Source organism: Pongo pygmaeus, chromosome 9 (genome assembly GCF_028885625.2).
Source record: "Pongo pygmaeus isolate AG05252 chromosome 9, NHGRI_mPonPyg2-v2.0_pri, whole genome shotgun sequence".
Taxonomy (NCBI): Eukaryota; Metazoa; Chordata; class Mammalia; order Primates; family Hominidae; genus Pongo; species Pongo pygmaeus.
Window position 1 is genome coordinate 10730472 of NC_072382.2, and position 21786 is coordinate 10752257.

The 21786-nt window shown below is 51.0% G+C and overlaps 1 protein-coding gene and 1 non-coding gene across 2 annotated transcripts; both read right to left on the reverse strand.

Moving 5' to 3' along the window:
- Window positions 1–8444: 8444 nt before the first annotated feature.
- LOC129008825 (cytochrome c oxidase subunit 8A, mitochondrial) lies at window positions 8445–10424 on the reverse strand. The gene is made up of 2 exons (XM_054441239.2): window positions 10196–10424; window positions 8445–8762 (listed from the first exon to the last, which is right to left on the reverse strand). The coding sequence occupies exons 1-2, from the start codon at window positions 10307–10309 to the stop codon at window positions 8667–8669; spliced, it is 210 nt and encodes a 69-aa protein (XP_054297214.1). The 5' UTR covers window positions 10310–10424; the 3' UTR covers window positions 8445–8666.
- Window positions 10425–14276: 3852 nt separating this feature from the next.
- LOC129009223 (U6 spliceosomal RNA) lies at window positions 14277–14383 on the reverse strand. Its single transcript, XR_008492732.1, has one exon. It is a non-coding gene; the product is annotated as a U6 spliceosomal RNA (small nuclear RNA).
- Between the last annotated feature and the right edge of the window lie 7403 nt (window positions 14384–21786).

The following is a 21786-nucleotide window of genomic DNA, read 5'->3' on the forward strand; positions in this document are numbered from 1 at the left end:
CCTCAGCCTCCCGAGTAACTGGGACTACAGGCGTCCGCCACCACGCCCAGCTAATTTTTTGTATTTTTAGTAGAGACGGGGTTTCACCGTGTTAGCCAGGATGGTCTCGATCTCCTGACCTCATGACCCGCCCACCTCGGCCTCCCAAAGTGCTGGGATTACAGGCGTGAGCCACCGCGCCCAGCCACGTTTAATTTTTTAAATGGCAAAGATGGCTGGGTGTGGTGGTTTATGCCTGTAATCCCAGCATTTTGGGAGGCCAAGCTGGGAGAATTGCTTGAGCCCAGGCATTGGAGACCAGCCTGAGCAACACAGGGAGACCCACCCCCGCATCTCTATAAAAAACATTAAAAAAAAAAATTAGCCAGGTGTGGTGGCATGCACCTGTAGTCCCAGCTACAGGAGTGCAATAGCGATCTCTGCTCACCGCAACCTCTGCCTCCCGGGTTCAAGTGATTCTCCTGCTTCAGCCTCCCAAGTAGCTGGGATTACAGGCATGTAGCACCATGCCTGGCTAATTTTGTATTTTAAGTAGAGATGAGGTTTCTTCATGTTGGTCAAACTGGTCTCGAACTCCCAACCTCAGGTATCTGCCCGCCTCAGCCTCCCAAAGTGATAAGATTACAGGTATGAGCCACCGCACCCGGCCTTGCCTAGCTCTTTTCAATGATGGTTTATTTGGTGGTTAATAACTGTTCTCTTGGCCAGGCACAGTGGCTCACTTCTGTAATCCCAGCACTTTAGGAGGCCAAGGCAGGCGGATCACCTGAGGTCAGGAGTTCAAGACCAGCCTAACATGGTGAAACCCCGTCTCTACCAAAAATACAAAAATTAGCTGGCTGTGGTGGCCCATGCCTGTAATCCCAGCTACTCAGGAGGCTGAGGCACAAGAATAGCTTGAACCCGGGAGGCGGAGGTTGCAGTGAGCTGAGATCAAGCCACTGCACTCTAGCCTGTGTGACAGAACGAGACTCCATCTAAAAATAATAATAATAATGAATAAGTAAATAACTGTTCTCTTATCCCCATTCCGTCTGTCCTGTTAATTTTACTGTGTAAGGATTTTGGTTCTCCATCCTGAAGCATCTAAATCCCACCTGCAGGTCGGGCTTGGTGGCTCACGCCTGTAATCCTAGCACTTTGGGAGGCTGAGGCGGATGGATCACCTGAAGTCAGGAGTTCTAGACCGGCCTGGCCAACATGGTGAAACCCCGTCTCTACTAAAAATAAAAAAATTAGCTGGGTGTGGTGGCAGGCGCCTGTAATCCTAGCTGCTCGGGAGGCTGAGGCAGGAGAATAGCTTGAACCCAGGGGATGGAGGTTGCAGTGGGCCAAGATCATGCCACTTCGCTCCAGCCTGGGCGAAAGAGGGAGACTCCGTCTCAAAAAATAAAAAAATAAAACCCTTGGTCGGGCACGTTGGCTCAGGCCTGTAATCCCAGCACTTTGGGAGGCCGAGGCGGGTGGATCATGAGGTCAGCAGTTTGAGACCAGCCTGGTCAAGATGGTGAAACCCCGTCTCTACTAAAAATACAAAAATTAGCCAGGCACGGTGGCAGCCACCTGTAATCCCAGCTACTTTGGGAGGCTGAGGCAGGAGAATCGCTTGAACCTGGGAGGCAGAGGTTGCAGTGAGCCGTGACTGCACCACTGCACTCCAGCCTGGGCAACAGGTGAAACTGTCTCAAGAAAAATAAATAAATAAATAAATAAAATTAAATAAAATAAAACCCACCTGCAGATTCGCCAGGAGCCCCTGGCACAGCCCCAGACATTTGTCTCTGCTCCCCAATTTGCCACCCTGGAAATGGTCCATGCTGCTGGTCCTTGCTGTCACGGGCCTGTAATGACACAGGCAGCACAGGCACTTGGTTGAGGCTGCATGTCGGAGACAGTCACAGAGGTGACAGGTAGCAGCCAGAGTGCCAACATAGCACAGATGCCTCCTCACACCCACCTGCCAGACTGGTGCCTGCCCAGGCCCCACATCCATGTCCGTGGGATTCCATCAGGTGGAGGGAGGGGAGGAGACCCCATAGTGGGACTCAGGGACTGTGAAACTTCAGCCTTAGAGGAAGTTTACACAACAGCCCAGAGGCCCCAAGGGGCCACATGGCTCCAGACCCACCCAATCTCTTCTGCCTCTGCCTCTCAGGGAAGGGAGCCAGGCTGAATGGACCAAGACAACAGGGGCATGGCATGGGCCCTGGAACAGCCGTAGTCCTCACGGGAAGGCGTGGCCAGCCGAAAGCCTCGAAGGGTGGGCCACACATGGGGATTAGGCGACCATTCTTGGTGCAGGCTTGGAAGTCGGGCAGCTGCCCAGACAGCGGGAGTAGGGGCATGCTTGGCCCCAACATGAACCTTGCATTGTACCCACGAGAGTCTCCAGGCAGCAGCCCTGAAATCGTGGTCTAGGGAGGCTTTGACGGCAGCAAAGGCTGATGCGGCAGAGCAGGGTCTATGCCTCAGGGCCATCAGTTGGGCTGTGAGTCACCTGCAGGATTCAGACCTCCTAAGGCCGAAAGCAAGCAGAGGGGCAGAGGCAATGCAGGCAGAGCCCCTCCCAAGCAACTCCCACCACCCCAGTCCTCGCTGGGGCACCCACTATAAGTGCTGTACATTCACTTCACTTTATGCCTGCAGAGGGTCCCAGCAGCTGGTCCCAGCCCCTCCCCAGGGCCTCACAGCACCACATGATGCATTACTTTTGTTATTGCTTCCGTAACGAGTCACCACAAACCTAGCGGCTTAAAACAACACAAATTTATTCTCTTACAATTTTTTTTTTTTTTTTTGAGACGGAGTCTTGCTGGGTCCCCCAGGCTGGAGTGCAGTGGCACGATCTCGGCTCACTGTAAGCTCTGCCTCCCGGGTTCAAGCGATTCTCCTGCCTCAGCCTCCTGAGTAGCTGGGATTATAGGCACCCACCACCACGCCCAGCTAATTTTTTGTATTTTTTTGTAGAGACAGTGTTTCACCACGTTGGCCAGGATGGTCTTGATCTCTTGACCTCATGATCCACCTGCCTCAGCCTCCCAAAGTGCTGGGATTACAGGCATAAGCCACCATGCTCAGCCTCTCTTACAGTTTAGGAGGACAGAAGTCTGGGTTTCACCAGACTAAAATCAAGGTGTCTACAGGCTGCATTTCCTTCCAGAGGCTCTAAAGGAGATCCACTTCCTACTTGTCCAGGTTGGCAGAAGGTAGGACCAAGGTCCCCATGTTCTTGCTGGCTGTAAAGGAGGGCTGTTCCCAGCTTCTAGAGGCCCCTGCAGTCCTTGGCTAATGGCCCGCTTCCTCTGTCCTCAGAGCCAGCAACGGTAGGCTAAGTGCTTCTCACTTCAGGACTTATGACGACATTGCGCCCGCCTGGATCTCCAAGGATAGCCTCTCATTTCAAGGTCATGACCTTATTCACATCTACAAAGCCCCCATGCCATGTAAGATAACATATTCACTGGTTCCAGAGAGTAGACCATGGGCATTTTCGGGGGGCCATTATCCTGTCTGCCACAATATCTTCATTTTACAAAACTGAGATTCAGAGACCAGATGACTTGCCCAAGGTCGTACAGTTCAGTGGCCATGCTAGGCTTCAAGCCCAAGCCTCCCCACTCCCAGACCACTGTTCCTGACATTACAGCACCTGCTGGGACTTTAGCTTCTCCAGTCAGCGTGCACACCAGGCACAGAAACCCACACACGTGGACACAGAAAATGTTTGGGGTACAAGGATCCTTGCTTTCTCTATAGGGAATTGCTCCAGGGTCCTGAACTGGTTGGGGACAAGGGTAGGCCAGTGAAAGACGAGATTTCAGACCTAATGGCCACACAGGGGACCAAAGAGTTTGGGGTTCAAATGTGATAGGCCACTGAAACTCTACACTCTCCTCCCCACCCCTACACACATCACCCCACCCATCCCTACAAATGCAGGACATGGCAGGTTGTGGGAGGAAGAGGGGCTGGAGGAACTGCTGGGCTTGCCGAGGGCTTCTTCAGACCAGGGTCCTGAAAGACTTGCCTGGAGCCATTGGTGTTGCACAGGTTGGGGCAGTGGCTCAATCAATCGAACTTTGGGCTGGAGCAGTCCTCCTCGGAGGGGGACCAGCACCCATCATTCAATTCCAGGGGCACAAAAATGGAGGACACCCAATCAAACCCTTAGCAGGGCAGTGGAGTTACCACAGAAACTCAAGACAGGCCGGGCTCAGTGGCTCACGCCTGTGACCCCAACCCTTTGGGAGGCTGAGGCGGGTGGATCACGAGGTCAGGAGACAGAGACCATCCTGGCTAACACGGTGAAACCCCATCTCTACTAAAAATACAAAAAATTAGCCGGGTGTGGTGGTGGGCACCTGTAGTCCCAGCTACTCGGGAGGCTGAGGCAGGAGAATGGCATGAACCCGGGAGGCAGAGCTTGCAGTGAGCCAAGATTGCGCCACTGCACTCCAGCCTGGGTGACAAAGCAAGACTCCATCTCAAAAAAAAAAAAAAAAGAAAAGAAAAGAAAAGAAGAAAAGAAACTCAAGACAACAGGCTGGGTGCAGTGGCTCACGCCTGTGATCCCAGCACTTTGGGAGGTCCAGGTAGGAGGATCACCTGAGGTTAGGAGCAGGAGACCAGCCTGGCCAACATGGTGAAACCCCATCTCTACTAAAAATACAAAAATTAGGCAGGTGTGGTGGCCTGCGCCTATAGTCCCAGCTAGTTGGGAGGCTGAGGCAGCAGAATCGCTTGAATCTGGGAGGTGGAGGCTGCAGTGAGCCAAGATCGTGCCACTGCACTCCAGCCTGGACAACAGAGCGAGACTCTGTCTCAAAAAAAAAAAAAAAAGAAAGAAAGAAAAGAAGAAGGCAGGGCATGGTGGTTCATGCCTATCCTAGCACTTTGGGAGGCCAAGGCGGGTGGATCACCTGAGATCGGGAGTTCGAGACCAGCCTGACCAACATAGAGAAACCCCATCTCTACTAAAAATACAAAATTAGCTGGGTGTGGTGGTACATGTCTGTAGTCCCAGCTACTCGGGAGGCTGAGGCGGAAGAATCACTTGAACTCGGGAGGCAGAGGTTGCAATGACCCAAGGTCATGCCATTGCACTCCAGCCTGGGCAACAAGAGCAAAACTCCGTCTCAAAAAAAAAAGAAAAAAGAAAAACTCAAGATAACACTTTTTCCAGTGCCACATCCTTGCTGTGTGCAGCCCCGTGGCTATGAGACCAGCACCTCATCTGTGCCCACAGCCAGAGGAAAGCAGCCCTGAGCCAACCAAGGGCCAGGACACTCAGGGCCCTCTACTCAGGAAGTGCAGGCTTGGTGAGAATGCCCCGGCCTCCCACACCGCAGTGACTGGTCCCCAGGGCCAGGGAGCTGCCAGCCAGGCCAGGAGATGGGCCTGACAGTCAGGGGGCGCTCAGGTCCCACCTCCACAGGGACTAATGTAAGCAGAAAAGCCTCCCAGAACCATGCACAGAACAAGGGGTGGTCCTGTTGTGTGGAAGATGGCCATGAGGCCCCTCCATCCAGAAACAAGGGAGCTGTTGAGATACCTGTATGTGGCAGTGGATTCTCCTAGGTCAGCACCCCATCCTGGCTCCAGATCCAACACGGGCTCGCCCCTCCCCGGCCGATGCTCCCACCGGGCACACCTGCAGCATTCTGAACCCCACTAGGGGCAACAGGCCCAGGCAGCTTTTCCCCGGCCCTCCAACCAGGCCGTGACCCTTCAGCCTTGTATACAAAGTCTGGCTTGTGTGGAAGGAAAGGAGCCACCTAGGAGAGAGGACAATTTCCTAACGTTCAGGGAAACAGCTATGGCAGGAGCTGAACCCACTACAGTATCGGGCACTGGGCCCCACAGGCTTCCCTGGGCATCACGCAGAAAAGACAAGCAAGACCAGGCTACGGCAGGAGAGTCGGGTCCACCCTCAGCTCTGTCAACATAAATCAGGAAACAGCCTGCAGAACAGGAGCTGGGAAGACGTGTGTTCAGACACTCAGGGCCTGAAGCCAACCACAGCCCTCCCCTCTCACCTGACATCTTTGCCCACTGTTCCAGGCACAGGCGTCCTGGCAGCCTCAGCTCCACAGGGGAGACTGAACCTGTGTCTTTTCAGAAATCAACCAAGTCACCCCAGCAAAGAGGATGCAAAGGACAGGTAAAGCCACATCTTCCTCAAGGGTGGGACCCGGCAGGTCTGAGTGTTCCTTCCAGGCGCTGGCAATCAGGACTCCAGCTCGGCGCGCAGTGTTTCAGAACATCGCCCCTGCTGAGGTACTTCCTGCCCCTCACACACCAGGAGAATCACTGAGGAAGGGCTCCTGGGGACAGAGGAATGGCAGATTCCCCAAGTCAAACAGAGGAGAAAGGGAAGCTGGCAGATAGAACAAGGAAAGACAATTAGTCCATAACCATGTATGGAAAGTGTTGGAAGGAAAGGGGCCCTGGAGTTGATATTTAAAAAGCAAGCAGGGGCCGGCGGTGGTGGCTCACGCCTGTAATCGCAGCATTTTGGGAGGCCAAGGCGGGCAGATATCGAGGTTCAAGAGATCGAGACCATCCTGGCCAACATGGTGAAACCCCATCTCTACTGAAAATACAAAAATTAGCTGGGCGTGGTAGCACACGCCTGTAGCCCTAGCTACTTGGGAGGCTGAGGCAGGAGAATCACTTGAACCCAGGAGGCGGAGGTTGCCGTGAGCCGAGATCGCACCACTGCACTCCAGCCTGGCGACAGAGCAAGACTCTGTCTCAAAAAAAAAAAAAAAAAAAAAAAGCAAGCAGCCAGGCGCAGTGGCTCACACCTGTAGTCCTAGCACTTTGAAAGGCTGAGGTAGGAGGATCACTTGAGCCCAGGAGTTCGAGATCAGCCTGTCCAACATAGTAAGACCCCATCTCTACAAGAAAATGTTTTAAGAAACTAGCCAGGCATGGCTGGGCGCAGTGGCTCATGCCTGTATCCCAGCACTTTGGGAGGCCAAGGTGGGCGGATCACGAGGTCAGAAGTTCGAGACTAGCCTGACCAACAGGGTGAAACCCCATCTCTACTGAAAAAAAAAAAAAAAAAAACCATTAGCCGGGCATGGTGGCGTGCGCCTGTAATCCCAGCTACTCAGGAGGCTGAGGCAGGAGAATCACTTGAACCCGGGAGGCGGAGGTTGCAGTGAGTCGAGATCGCTCCACTACACTCCAGCCTGGGCAACAGAGCGAGACTCAGTCTCAAAAAAAAAGAAAAGAAGAAGATGAAACTAGTCAGGCATGGTGGTAGCACATGCCTATAGTCCCAGCTAGTAGGGTACGACCTGTGGTGGGAGGATCGCTTGAGCCTGGGAGGTCAAGGCTGCAGTCAAAGTCAAGGCTACAGAGCTGTGATTGCACCACTGCAGTCCAGCCTCCAAAAAAAAAAAAGGGGGGGTGCTGCGAGCAGTCTCTCACACCTGTTAATCCCAGCACTTTGGGAGGACGAGGAGGGTGGATCACAAGGTCAAGAGTTTGAGACCTGGCCAACATGGTGAAATAGCATCTCTATTAAGAATACAAAAATTAGCCAGGTGTGGTGGCATGTGCCTGTAATCCCAGCTACTCAGGAGGCTGAGGCAGGAGAATTGCTTGAACACCAGAGACAGAGGTTGCAGTGAACTGAGATCGCACCACTGCACTCCAGCCTGGGTGACAGAGCAAGACTCTGTCTTGAAAAAAAAATAAAAAAGGCAAGATTGCCAGGCGCGGTGGCTGTAATCTCAGCACTTTGGGAGGCCAAGGTGGGCGGATCACTTGAGGTCAGGAGGAGTTCGAGACCAGCCTGGCCAACATGGTGAAACCTCGTCTCTACTAAAAATACAAAAAAAATTAGCCGGGCGTGCTGGTGGGTGCCTGTAATGCCTCAGGAGGCTGAGACAGGAGAATCCCTTGAACCTGAGAGGCAGAGGTTGCAGTGAGCCGAGATCGCATCATTGCACTCCAGCCTGGGCAATAGAGCGGGACTCAGTCTCAAAAAAAAAAAAAAAAAAAAAAGCCAAGATTCTGCAAAGTCCCTACCCCCAATTAGGAAGGGCACCAGCACCTAAGAAATGAAGTCCACCAAAAAGGAAGACCAGAAAAAGCTGTCCCCTTAGAGGAAAGGCTTCTAGCTGAAGATCCAGCCCCAATGGGACAGACAGACACACACATACACACACACACACACACACACACGCCCATTGGGCTTTGCACAAACAAGGGAGCTGGAGGACATGAGCCAGAAAAGCTGCATAATGACAACAGGCTTTGTCTTCCCAGGAAGCCAGGCACCATTGAAAGGCACAGAAGCACACCAGGAGACCAGCTGAGGCACACAAAACCTACCACAGGGCAGCCAGCCGGGCGCTCTTCTCCACACCCCCACCCAGTGCCAGAGGAGGCATGAGCCCAGGCAGGAGGGAAGGCACAATGAATTTCTGAAGTAAAGTTTAAATAGATTTTATTGTTACAAGGGGGACCCCACCGAGCAGGGTCAGTGACCCCCCAGGAGGCCACCATGGAGGCATCAAGAGGTCATGATTGCAGAAGAGGTGACTGGAATTGAACGACATGATCCGGGGAGGCCGGCCAGAAATGCAGTAACATGACCAGGATGGGCCGGTGGGGCTGGTCAGGTCACAGTGTGAGGGGCAGAACGGACCCCTTCACTCCGGCCTCCTGTAGGTCTCCAGGTGTGACAGGATCCAGCCCGCTGGCAGGAGGAAGGTCACGAAGCAGGAGGTAAGCCCAACGGCCAATTCCTGCACAGAGCACAATAAAGAAGGCACCTCGGAGTCAGTATTCCCCTAGGCTAAGTCCTAGCAGTTCCTAGGCAGCAGAAAGCCCCCCTCAGGGAGCCAGGACTCAGAGGCAAGTGGGAGGCCCCGCATCCTCACGTTAAAGGAATCCACGCTCCAGGGAGCAGACAGAGCAGATCCAAGGCTACCCTAACCCTTGAGGTAAAGGGTCAGTTATAAGGAGGGGGAAGAGTGAGAGGAAGGAGAGACAGCTGGGGTTAGGGTTCAGGGAGAAATGCACCACCAGATCATAAAGGAAGGGACAGGAAGCAGGATTTATTGAAACCTGTTTTAAAGCTGGTCTGGGCCAGGCATGGTGGCTCACGCCTGTAATCCCAGCAATTTGGGAGGCCAAGGCAGGCGGATCACAAGATCAGGAGTTAGAGACCAGCCTGACCAACATGGTGAAACCCCGTCTCTACTAAAAATACAAAAAATTAGCCGGGAGTGGTGGCGGGCGCCTGTGATCCCAGCTGCTCGGGAGGCTGAGGCAGGAGAATGGCTTGGCTTAAACCTGGGAGGCGGAGGTTGCAGTGAGCTGAGATCGCACCACTGCACTCCAGCCCGGGTGACAGAGCGAGACTCCGTCTCAAAAAAACAAAAAACAAACAAACAAAAAAAGCAAAGCTTGTATGTTAAGACCCAGGATCCTTGCATGGGCCAGTAACTCCAAAACCATACCTATCCTTCCTTGCCTTAAAACCCCCTCCAAGGCCGGGCGCAGTGGCTCAGGCCTGTAATCCCAGCACTTTGGGAGGTTGAGGCAGGCGGATCACGAGGTCAAGAGATCGAGACCATCCTGGCCAACATGGTGAAACCCCGTCTCTACTAAAAATACAAAATTTAGCTGGGCATGGTGGCGCGTGCCTGTAGTCCCAGCTATTCGGGAGGCTGAGGCAGGAGAATCGCTTGAACCCGGGAGGCGGAGGTTGCAGTGAGCCAAGATTGCGCCACTGCACTCCAGCCTGGCGACAGAGCGAGACCCCGTCTCAAAATAAATAAGTAAAATAAAATAAAATAAATAGCAGTAACAACCATTTTCGTCGCTGACAGCGTCAGGCATCCCCCAATGAACCAATGAGAAAATGTGCTCAGAACGGCTAAAGAAGTCGGCTCGAGGCGGCGCAGCGAGGAGGCGACAAGGGAGGGAGGGCCTGACAGGACCAGACCCGAGATCCTGGGGCTGTGGGGAAAGACCTAACGCCAACAGCCCGACTGTCGCCCGGGCACACTGTCCCCGTCGTTCGCGCCCTCCAGACATGCCCAAACCGGCACTGCTGCTCCCCGCTATGCTGCGGGGCGCGGGGTGCTGGACACTCTCAGGACCACCTGAGGTCAGCTAGGCAGAAGGGGCCAGCCCACAGCGCCTCCCGTGCTCTTCCAGGCCCGTTCCTCACCATGATCCCAAGCTTCTCCTCCGGCGGCAACGAATGGATCTTGGCGCGCGGCACTGGGAGCCGCCGGGCCGAGCCTGTCAAGCCCCGCAGCAGCAGCGGCGTCAGGACGGACATGATGGCACGGAGTACACCACAAAAAGCTGTCAGCCGTAGCCCAAGGTCAGGAAGCCAAAATGGCTGCGCTGGCCGGAAGTTCCGGAGCTGGGGAGGCCGGGAAACTGCGGCCTGGAAGTCTCTCGGAAATGACGCAAGAACACACCTCCCACAGCCCTTGGCAGTTTTTGGCGCGTTCCTCGAAACAGCCAATTGACACCTTCCTACCGCTATGGGCGGAGCACAAAAGGGCTCTTCTTCGGGGTTACGTTCCGCCTCCAAGGCTTATACTTGTGAGTGACATCTGGGGCCACCCAATCATGTACGCGAGAAGCCTAAACTGTTCTTGACTCCTCCCTTCATTCATACTGTTAAATTTCTCTCTATTCAGACCGGACGTGGTGGCTCACGCCCGTAATCTCAGCACTTTTGGGAGGCCGTCTGTACTAAAAAAAAAAAAGTACGAGCTGGGCGCGGTGGCTTACGCCTCTAATCCCAGCACTTTGGGAGGCCGAGGCGGGTAAATCATCTGAGGTCAGGAGTTTGAGACCAGTCTTGCCAACATGGTGAAACCCCATCTCTACTAAAAATACAAAAATTGGCCGGGCGCAGTGGCTCACACATGTAATCCCAACACTTTGGGAGGCCGAGGTGGGTGGATCACCTGAGGTCAACAGTTCAAGACCAGACTGGCCAACATGGTGAAACCCTGTCTCTACTAAAAATAGAAAATTAGCTGGGCATGGTGGTGGGAGCCTGTAATTCCAGCTACTCGGGAGGCTGAGTCAGGAGAATTGCTGAACCCAGGAGATGGAGGTTGCAGTGAGCCGAGATTGAGCCATTGCACTCCAGACTGGGCCACAAGAGCGAAACTCCATCTCAAAAACAAAAAACAATAATAAAAAAAGTTCGAAAGCAGCCTGGCCAACATGGTGAAACCCCATCTCAACTAAGAATACAAAAAATAGCCAGGCATGGTGGTAGATGCCTGTAATCCCAGCTACTAGGGAGGCTGAGGTAGGAGAACTGCTTGAACCTGGTAGGCAGAGGTTGCAGTGAGCCGAGATCACGCCACTGCACTCCAGCCTGGGCGACACAGCAAGACTGCGTCTCAAAAAAAAAAAAAAAAAAAAAATCCCTCTATTCAGAGTCCCCTCCTCTCCACCAGGCCTCCGTCGTTTCTTTTCAGAATTCCTGACACTGACCTAGTAACCAAACCTCCCTGAATTACTATCACACTCTTCAATTCCAGTTACCATGCTGGAGCAGCCAACTTCCCTTCCTTCCTACCCTATCACTGTCTCTCCCTCCCCCATCCCTTCCTTCTTGGTTTTTTAAACCTAAATCTGACCAAGTCATATACTTTCAGTGGCTCCCCATTGCTTCCTAGGCAAAATCCCAATTCCTGGATGTCGCTGTCCAGCCTCAACTCTCAAAACTCTTCAATATTCCACACCTTCGACCCTGCTCTCTGATTTCCACCACCAAGCCTTTTGTTGCATTCAAAATGCACTCTGCATTTTGTTGTTGTTGTTGAGACAAGGTCTAGCTCTAAGCCCAGGCTGGAGTGGAGTGTGGTGTGATCTCAGCTCACTGCAGCCTTGCAATCTCCACCTTCCAGACTCAAGCCATCCTCCCACCTCAGCCTCCCGAGTAGCTGGGATTACAGGTGCCCACCACCATGCCTGGCTTTTTTTTTTTTTTTTTTTTTTTGAGACAGAGTCTTGCTCTGTTGCCCAGGCTGGAGTGCAGTGGCGCTATCTTGGCTCACTGCAACCTCCACCTCCCGGGTTCAAGCAATTCTCCTGCCTCAGCCTCCTGAGTAGCTGGGATGACAGGCATCTGCCACCATGCCTGGCTATTTTTTGTATTTTTAGTAGAGACAGGGTTTCACCATGTTGGCCAGGCTGGTCTTGAACTCCTGACTTCGGGTGATCCACCCACCTTGGCCTCTCAAGGTGCTGGGATTACAGGCATAAGCCACAGCGCCCAGCCTAATTTTTGTAGTTTTTGTACAGATGGAGGGGGGTCTTGCTATGTTAGTCAAGCTGGTCTCAAACTTGTGAGCTGAAGCGATCCACCCAGATCAGCCTCCCAAAGTGCTGGTATTACTGGCGTTTGCCACGGCGCCTGGCCTTGCCTCCGCACTTTGGGTTTTGTTTTTGTTTTGAGACATGCGTCACCCAGGCTGGAGTGCAGTCGTGCAATCTCAGCCCACTGCAACCTCCACCTCCCTAGCTCAAGCGAGTCTCCTGCCTCAGCCTCCCAAGCAGCTGGGATTACGGGTGTATGCCACCACAACTGGCTAATTTTTGCATTTTTAATAGAGACAGGGTTTCGCCATGTTGGCCAGGCTGGTCTTGAACTCCTGGCCTCATGTCATCTGCCCGCCTCAGCTTCCCAAAGTGCTGGGATTACAGGCATAAGCCACTGTGCCTGGCCTTGCTTCTGCATTTTATGTTCATTTTTTCAGCTCCTATCCAGGCTGCCTTTTTCACCATGCTAACTCCTGCTTCCTGGCTTCCAGTTAATGATACCACTTACTTTACTCAGTGAATATTTATTAGCCTCTACTGTGTGTTAGGAACTATTATAGACACCAGTATAAACGAGGTGGATAAAGTTTATTATCACAAAGCTGACATTCTGGAGGGAAAAAACAGACAATAAACAGGCACTTAATTAGAAATTACTGTGTAAGTGTCACGGTGAAAATAAAACCATGATGTGCTAGGAAGATATGTGGGGTGGGACTACTCAGGATGCCTTCACTGGCCACCCCAAGCCCGTGTCTCCTCTGTGCCCAGTAACACCTGTCAGCCCTGCCCCACATGGTGGGTCTCCATCAAGACTAGGGGCCACCTGAGGGCAGAGCCTGTGTTGGTTCACCACTGTTTCCAACCAGACACTCAGAATGTTTATAAACTGCAGGAGGCTGAACAGTATTGAACTAGGTAGAAGGCATACGAGGAAAGGGGGTGTGGGACCAGCCACTGGGCCAGGTCTTAATGGTACAATCTCATTCCAGGTTTACAATAATGTCATGCAATAGATGCTATTATTATTTCAATTATTTTATTTTGAGAGAGTGTCTTGCTCTGTTGCCTAGGCTGGAGTGAAGTGTCATGACCACACCTCACTGCAGCCTCGACCTCCCAGGCTCAAGTGATCCTCTTGCTTCAGTTTCCCGAGTAGTTGGGGACTACAGGCACACACCACCATACCTGGCTAACTTTCTATTTTTTGCAGAGACAGGGTCCCACTATGTTGCCCAGGCTGGTCTTGAACTCCTGGGCTCAAGCAATCCTCCCACCATGGCCTCCCAAAATGCTGGGATTACAGGCAGGAGCCACTGCGCCTGCCCTACTTCAAATTTTTTACAAATGAGGAAATAGGCCTGAAGGGTCAGGTGACTTGATCAAGATCATGAAGCTACAAGGCTGCCTTGCCAGGATTACAGGGCAGTTCTGTTGCCTCCAAAACCCATGCTTTCAGCCACCACACATGCTGCTGCAGAGGTGGACTTCCCAGAAGTTCCAGTTTTGACACTGAGGTTAATAACATCAAAGGCTGTGGCAGGGGGTGGCGATGGGGTGGCAAGAGATTGAGAAACAGGAGCTTTGGAAGAGAAACCTCAGCCCATGGGTGGTGCGGGGCGGCGGGGTGTCACAGCAAGGTTGCAGTGAACTCAGGGTGCCCTAGAAGGGGAGCTGTGTCTGAGCTTCCTCTGGAGGGATGTGTTCCCAGGCCCCAAGCTCATCCCTCTTCATTGCTCCCTCACCTTCCCCACCCCATTCTAGTTTTTTGTTTGTTTGCTTTTGGCTTACAACAACACAAATTCATTTTCTTACAGTTCTAAAGATCAGAAATATAAAATCAAGATGTCAGAAGGCCAGTATTTCTTGTCGCGGCTCCAGGGCAGAATCCACTACCTTTTCTTTTCTAATTTCTAGAAGCCACTTGTATCTCTTGGTTTGTAATCCCTTCAAAAAATATGGAACACTACAAGAATTTGCGTGTCATCCTTGCACAGGGGCCATGCTAATCTTCTCTGTATTGTTCCAATTTTAGTATATGTGCTGCCGAAGCGAGCACTTTTTTTTTTTTTTAGACAGAGTCTCACTCTGTAGCCCAGGCTAGTGAGCCGTGGTACCATCTCAGCTCACTGCAAACTCTGCCTCCTGGGTTCAAGTGATTCTCCTGCCTCAGCCTCCCCAGTAGCTGGGATTACAGGCGCACACCACCACACCTGGATAATTTTTGTATTTTTAGTAGAGACAGGGTTTCACCATGTTGGCCAGGCTGATCTCAAAACTCCAGACCTCAAGTGATCCACCTGCCTCAGCCTCCCAAAGTGCTGTGATTACGGGCGTGAGCCATCGTGCCCGGCCCCATTCTTAGCAATCTCAGCCCAACCCCACCCACAACCACCAGGTCCCTGTTCTTGCCCTGTACTGAGCCCTAGCAAACAGCCCAGGACAGATGCTTCTAAACTCCCTTCCCGATCACTAGGGGCACAGGGTTAAGAGGCCCAGGCCCCAGCTGGCTGCCACTGGGAGAAGGAAGGGGCAAGGACCTCCCTGCTGCCCTCCTGGGCTTGTCTGGCACTGGGAAACAAACAAATAACTCCCCAATTAGAGCACAGTCAGGCGTAGGCAAGAGAAAAATGGCTTCCCTCCACCCCTCTAGGTTCTTTGGCTGGACTATGAACTAAATTGACTTAAGACAAATCAGGCCGGGTACGGTGGCTCACGCCTATAATGCCAGCACTTTGGGAGACCGAGGTGGGTGGATCACAAGGTCAGGAGATCGAGACCATCCTGGCTAACACGGTGAAACCCTGTCTCTACTAAAAATACAAAACAAAACAAAAAAATTAGCCAGGCGTGGTGGCGGGCGCCTGTAGTCCCAGCTACTTGGGAGGCTGAGGCAGGAAAATGGCGTGAACCTGGGAGGCAGAGCTTGCAGTGAGCGGAGATCATGCCACTGGATCACAAACTCCAGCCTGGGCGACAGAGCGAGACTCCATCTCAAAAAACAAAAAAAAGAAAAAAAAAAGACAGATCAACAGGTGAAAAACCATTTCTAATTAGATGCATACTATGATGGTTAATACTGAGTGTCAATTTGATTGGATTGAAGGATATGAAGTATTGATCCTGGGTGTGTCTGTGAGGGTGTTGCCAAAGGAGATTCACATTTGAGTCTGGGCTGGGAAAGGGAGACCCACCCTCAATCTGGGTGGGCACCATCTAATCACCTGCTAGTGGGGCTAGAATATAAAGCAGGCAGAAAAATATGAGAAGACAAGACTGGCCTCGCCTCCCAGCCTACAGCTTTCTCCCATGCTAGATGCTTCCTGCTCTCAAACATCAAATTCCAAGTTTTTCAGTTGTGGGAATCAGACTGGCTCTCCTTGCTCCTCGGCTTGCAGGCAGCCTATTGTGGGACCTTGTGATCATGTAAGTTAATACTTAAAAAACTCCCCTTTATATACATATATCCTATTAGTTCTGTCCCTCTAGAGAACCCTAATACACATACACAAGGGAGTACCAAAAAACATGTAGCTCGAAGGGTCAAATGACTGAAGCTTATATAGCATCCTGAGCTACAGAAAGAAACTGGGGATGGGAGTTCTCAGGGGTTATGAGGGTGAGGGGAGGATGTGTAGGGTGAATAAAGGCTTTCTTGTTACACAGATGAAGTCTCCCGTGATCAAAGTTGTCTGGGCCGGGCTTGGTGGCTTACACCTGTAATCCCAGCACTTTGGGAGGCCGAGATGGGCAGATCACGAAGTCCAGAGATTGAGCCCATCCTGGCCAACATGGTGAAACCCCATCTCTACTAAAAATACAAAAAATTAGCTGGGTGTGGTGGCAGGTGCCTATAGTCCCAGCTACTCGGGAGGCCAAGGCAGAAGAATCACGTGAAACTGGGAGGCGGAGGTTGCAGTGAGCTGAGATCGCGCCACTGCACGCCAGCCTGGCGACAGAGCATGACTCTGTCTCAAAAAAAAAAGAAAAAAAAAAAAGGTTGTCTGGAGTAGCCCTCTTCCTGATGTAAGATACTCTTACCAATGTAAGAGTAATATAATTTCCATTATGCATGTAAATTACAAAATAGCAACCTAAAAGGAAGAAGCTGAAACAAAATTAACATAAGCAGAGAGCTTATTTGGGCCAAGTTTGATGATTATAACCTGAGAGCATAGAATCAAGTTATCCTGAATATACACTCTGATTAGCAGCAGTTGTAACTAGATTTTTTTTTTTTTTTTTTTTAAGACAGAGTCTGGCTCCGTTGCCCAGGCTGGAGTGCAATGGCACCATCTCGACTCATTGCAACCTCCGCCTCCCGGGTTTAAGCCATTCTCCTGCTTCAGCCTCCCAAGTAGTTTGGATTACAGGCACCCACCACCACGCCTGGCTGATTTTTGTATTTTTATTTTTTAGTTATTTATTTATTTTTGAGACAGAGTCTCGCTCTGTCACCCAGGCTGGAGTGCAGTGGGGCGATCTCAGCTCACTGCAAGCTCCGCCTCCCAGGTTCAGGCCATTCTCCTGCCTCAGCCTCCCGAGTAGCTGGGACTACAGGCGCCCGCCACCATGCCCGGCTAATTTTTTTTTTTTTTTTTTTGTATTGTTAGTAGAGACAGGGTTTCACCATATTAGCCAGGATGGTCTCGATCTCCTGACCTCGTGATCCGCCTGCCTTGGCCTCCCAAAGTGCTGGGATTACAGGGGTGAGCCATCGTGTCTGGCCTGTAAGTGGATTTTTAAAGGCAAAAAAGTAGGATAGGAAGCCAGGAGGATCGCTTGAAACCAGGAGTTCAAGACCGGACTAAGCAATAAAGTAAAACCCTTGTCTCTACAAAAAAATAATAATGTCCCAAAGTGCTGGGACAAAGTGACATGCGAGTGTCTGTAGTCCCAGCTACTTGGGAGGCTGAGGTGGGAGGATTGCTTGAGCCTGGGAGATAGAGGCTGCTGTGAGCCATGATCATGCCACCGCAAGAGTGACAGAGTGAGACCCTGTCTCAAATAATAATAATAATAATAAAGTAACAAAAGGGGGGACAGGGAGTGAGCCAATACAATTGTCAGAGGTGTTTGAACCACAGAGACTCCATCTTGAGTAGGGGCTGGGTAAAATAAAGCTGAGACCTGTCGGGCTGCACTCTCAATAGGTTAGGCATTTTTTTCTTTTTTTTGAGATGGCGTCTTGTTCTATCGCCCAGGCTAGAGAGCAGTGCCACGATCTTGGCTCATTGCAACCTCTGCCTCCCAGGTTCAAGCGATTCCCCTCCCTCAGCCTCCTGAGTAGCTGGGATTACAGGTGCATGCCACCATGGCTGGCTAGTTTTTTTTTGTATTTTTAATAGAGACGAGGTTTCACCAGGTTGGCCAGACTGCTCTCAAACTCCTGACCTCAGGCAATCCACCCACCTCGCCCTCCCGAAGTGCGGGATTACAAGCGTGAGCCACTATGCCCAGCCCAAATGTATTTATTATTATTATTTTTTTTTTTGAGACAGTCTCGCTCTGTCACCCAGGCTGGAGTGCAGTGGCGCCATCTCAGCTCACTGCAACCTCTGCCTCCCAGGTTCAAGCAATTCTCCTGCCTCAGTCTCCTGAGTAGCTGGGATTACAGGCACGCACCACTACGCCCAGCTAATTTTTGTATTTTTAGTAGAGATGGGATTTCACCATGTTGGTCAGGCTGGTCTCAAACTCCTGGCCTCAAGCAATCCACCTGCCTTGGCCTCCAAAGTGCTGGTATTCCAGGCATGAGCTACCACGCCCAGCCTAAACTGATTGATATGAGTCTCACTCTGTCACCCAGGCTGGAGTGCAATGGCGCAATCTCGCCTCACTGCAACCTCTGCCTCCCAGGTTCAAGCAATTCTTCTGCCTCAGCCTCCCGAGTATCTGGGATTACAGGCGCATGGCACCACGCATGGCCAATTTTGGTATTTTTAGTAGAGATGGGGTTTCATCATGTTGATCAGGTTGGTCTCGAACTTCTGATCCCGTGATCTGCCTGCCTTGGCCTCCCAAAGTGCTGGGATTACAGGCATGAGGCACCGCACCCAGCCTCCTTTCCATTCTTAAACAACTTACTTTCGCTTTATGCTATGGACTCGCCCCAAATTACTTCCTGCGGGAGGTCCAAGAACCCTCTCTTGGGGTCTGGATTGGGACTCCTTTCCTGTAACACAATGTTGTTTGTAAGGAATTATTGGTTTATAGAAATGAGGCTGATTAGTGTTACATTATAGGGTATGGGTTATAGTGTCCGGCGTGGCACTGTTAGGTTACTGTGTAGCTACTTGTGGCAACAGTAAGCAGTTTCAAGAGATGAACACATAGCTCAAAAGATTAATTACTGTCTCATGTTAATATCTCTCTGGGCCTAGTAATTAAAAAGATTTACATTCCTTAGGCTGGGAGTGGTGGCTCATGCCTGTAATCCCAGCACTTCAAGTCAGGAGTTCAAGACCAGCCTAGCCAATATGGTGAAACCCCATCTCCACTAAAAATACAAAAATTAGCCAGGTGTGGTGGCACACATCTGTAGTCCCAGCTACCCAGGAGGCTGAAGCAGAAGAATCGTTTGAACCTGGGAGGCGGAGGTTGCAGTGAGCTCAGATCACTCCACTGTACTCCAGCCTGGGCAACAGAGCGAGACTCCGTCTTAGATAGATAGATAGATGATAGATTAGATAGATAGATTAGATAGATAGATAGATAGATAGATAGATAGATAGATAGATAGATAGGATTGATTTACTGTCCTCAGATAAAAATGCTTTTTTCTCAAAAAGGACCGGGCACAGTGGCTCACACCTGTAATCCCAGCACTTTGGGAGGCCAAGGTGGGCAGATCACCTGAGGTCAGGAGTTCAAGACCAGCCTGGCCAACGTGGTGAATGAAACCCCATCTCTACTAAAAATACAAAAATTAGCTGGGCATGGTGGCGAGTACCTGTAGTCCCAGCTACTCAGGAGGCTGAGGCAGGAGAATTGCTTGAACCCAGGAGGCAGAGGGTGCAGTGAGCTGAGATCAGGCCATTGCACTGTAGCCTGGACAATGAGCAAAAAACTGTGTCTCACACACACAAAAAGATTAAAACATTAAAAAGGTTAGCTTTTCAGAGCTTCTCTTATGTCTGCAGTTTCTCTGAATAACCAGCTCAAAATATGCCAAAGTAGCATATTTCAGGGTGGGATATTCTGGTCTCCTACAGTCACATTTTGGAGCGGTGTGTCCTGAGCCCCAACACAGGCAAGGGGCCTGGAGATACTCTAGGAGGCGATGGGGACTTTCTGGCGCTGGGAAACTGAACTTTTTGTTCGTGCTCTGTTCCAGGGCTTTCCTCAGGCCTCTGTGATGCATTTCTCTCAGAACCCCTATCAGAGTGGAGGAAAGAGAGGCTGGCAGACAAGTTCCATAATGCAGCTGAGTCTGCTAGTGCCAGGCAGGGCTTGCACCTAGGTCTGTCTGTTGGATTAATACCAAAGTCTCTGCTCTTTCCCCATCCCTCCCAGCAACCAACCCTTCCCAGAATCCAGGCACAGTCCTTCAACAAAAGAGCAGTGAGACTGTGTGGTGCATTTATACAATGAAACGTGACAGAGTAGCGAAAATGAACAAACTCCAGCTGCAGCACGGATGGAGCCCACAATGTTGAGGGGAGAGGCCAGGCCTGAAAGAGCACAGGCTGCATGCTTCTATTTATGCAAAGCCCAACAGCAAGCAGGTCTGAGTCATGAGGTGGGAGTCAGGTGGTGGGGACCCCAGGGCAAGAGGGAAGACAGGGGGCCAAGAAGAGGCATCATTGGCTTCTGGATGCTGGTCACCCTGTTCACTTAGTGATGAGTCCATTGTGAGTGGTGGGACTTTCACGTTTTGTGCACTTTTCTGTATGTATGCTACACTTCAATTAAAAACTTTAAAAATTTTTGACAAGACAGGCCAGATGCAGTGGCTCATACCTGTAATCCCAATGCTTTGGGAGGCCCAGGTGGGAGGATCATTTGAGATCAGGAGTTCGAGACCAGCCTGGGCAACATAGCGAGACTCCTGTCTTTACTAAAAACAAAAAATTAGCTGGGCATGGTGGCGCGAACCTGTAGTCCTAGCTACTTGGGAGGCTGAGGCAGGAGCATCGCTTGAGCCCAGGAGGGTGAAACTACAGTGAGCTATGATTGCGCCACTGCAATCCAGCCTGGATGACAGAGTGAGACCCTGTCTCAAAAAAATAAGGCCAGGCTGGGTGCAGTGGCTGATGCCTGTAATCCCAGCACTTTGGGAGGCCAAGGCAGGTGAATCACAAGGTCAAGAGTTCAAGACCAGCCTGGCCAAGATGGTGAAACCCGTCTCTACTAAAAATACAAAAATTAGCCAGCACAGTGGCAGGTGCCTGTAATCCCAGCTACTCAGGAGGCTGAGGCAGGAGAATCACTTGAACCTGGGGGACAGAGGCTGCAGTGAGCCCAGATCATGCCACTGCACTCCAGCCTGGGTGACAGAGAGAGACTCTGGCTCAAAACAAATAAATAAATTTTAAAAATAAGGCCAGGCTGGGTGCAGTGGCTCATCTCTGTAATCCCAGCACTTCAGGAGGCCAAGGCGGGAAGATCACCTGAAGTCAGCAGTTCGAGACCAGCCTGGCCAACATGGTGAAACCCCGTCTCTACTAAAAATAAAAAAATTAGCCAGGCGTGGTGGTGTGTGCCTGTAGTCCCAGCTACCCAGGAGGCTGAGGCAGGAGAATCATTTGAACCCAGAAGGTGGAGGTTGCAGTGAGACCAGATCGCATCGCTGCACTCCAGTCTGGGCGACACAGCAAGACCCTGTCTCAAAATAAATAAATAAATAAAATAACAATAAAAATAGACAAGAAAAAGCATATGATCTTGTTTTGCTAAAATAAAGACAAATAGAGAAATAGATATGCATGTAAAAATCTAGAAGGACACATACAAATCGTGACCAATAGTGTTCTCTAGATAGTGGCGGGAAAGTAGGTGATTTTTGGTCTTTCTCTACTGTATTTCCAAGATTCCATATAAGGCAATTCTCATTTTCTTTTTTTGGAGATGGGGTCTCGCTCTGTTGCCAAGGCTGCAGTGCAGTAGCAAGATCTCAGCTCACTGCAACCTCTGCCTCCTGGGTTCAAGCAATTCTCCTGCCTCAGCCTCCTGAGCAGCTGGGACTATAGGCGCTTGACACCATACCTGGCTAATTTTTTATTTTTAGTAGAGATGAGGTCTCGCTATGTTGCCCAGGCTGGTCTCAAACTCCTAATCTCAAATGATCCTCCCACCTGGGCAGAGTATATATTTTTGTATTAAAAAAAAATTTTGTATATTACAATAATATACTTTTTTGTATATATTTTGTAATATATTACAAAACAATGTTTGTATTTTCGAAGAGACAGGGTTTTACCATGTTGCCCAGCCTGGTCTTGAACTCCTGAGCTCAGGCAT

Coding starts and splice junctions, on each gene's coding strand:
- LOC129008825 (XM_054441239.2), bottom strand. CDS start 10,309: ATGTCCGTCCTGACGCCGCTGCTGCTGCGGGGCTTGACAGGCTCGGCC. Junction 8,763..10,195: donor AGGAGAAGCTTGGGATCATG/GTGAGGAACGGG, acceptor TGCTCTGTGCAG/GAATTGGCCGTTGGGCTTAC.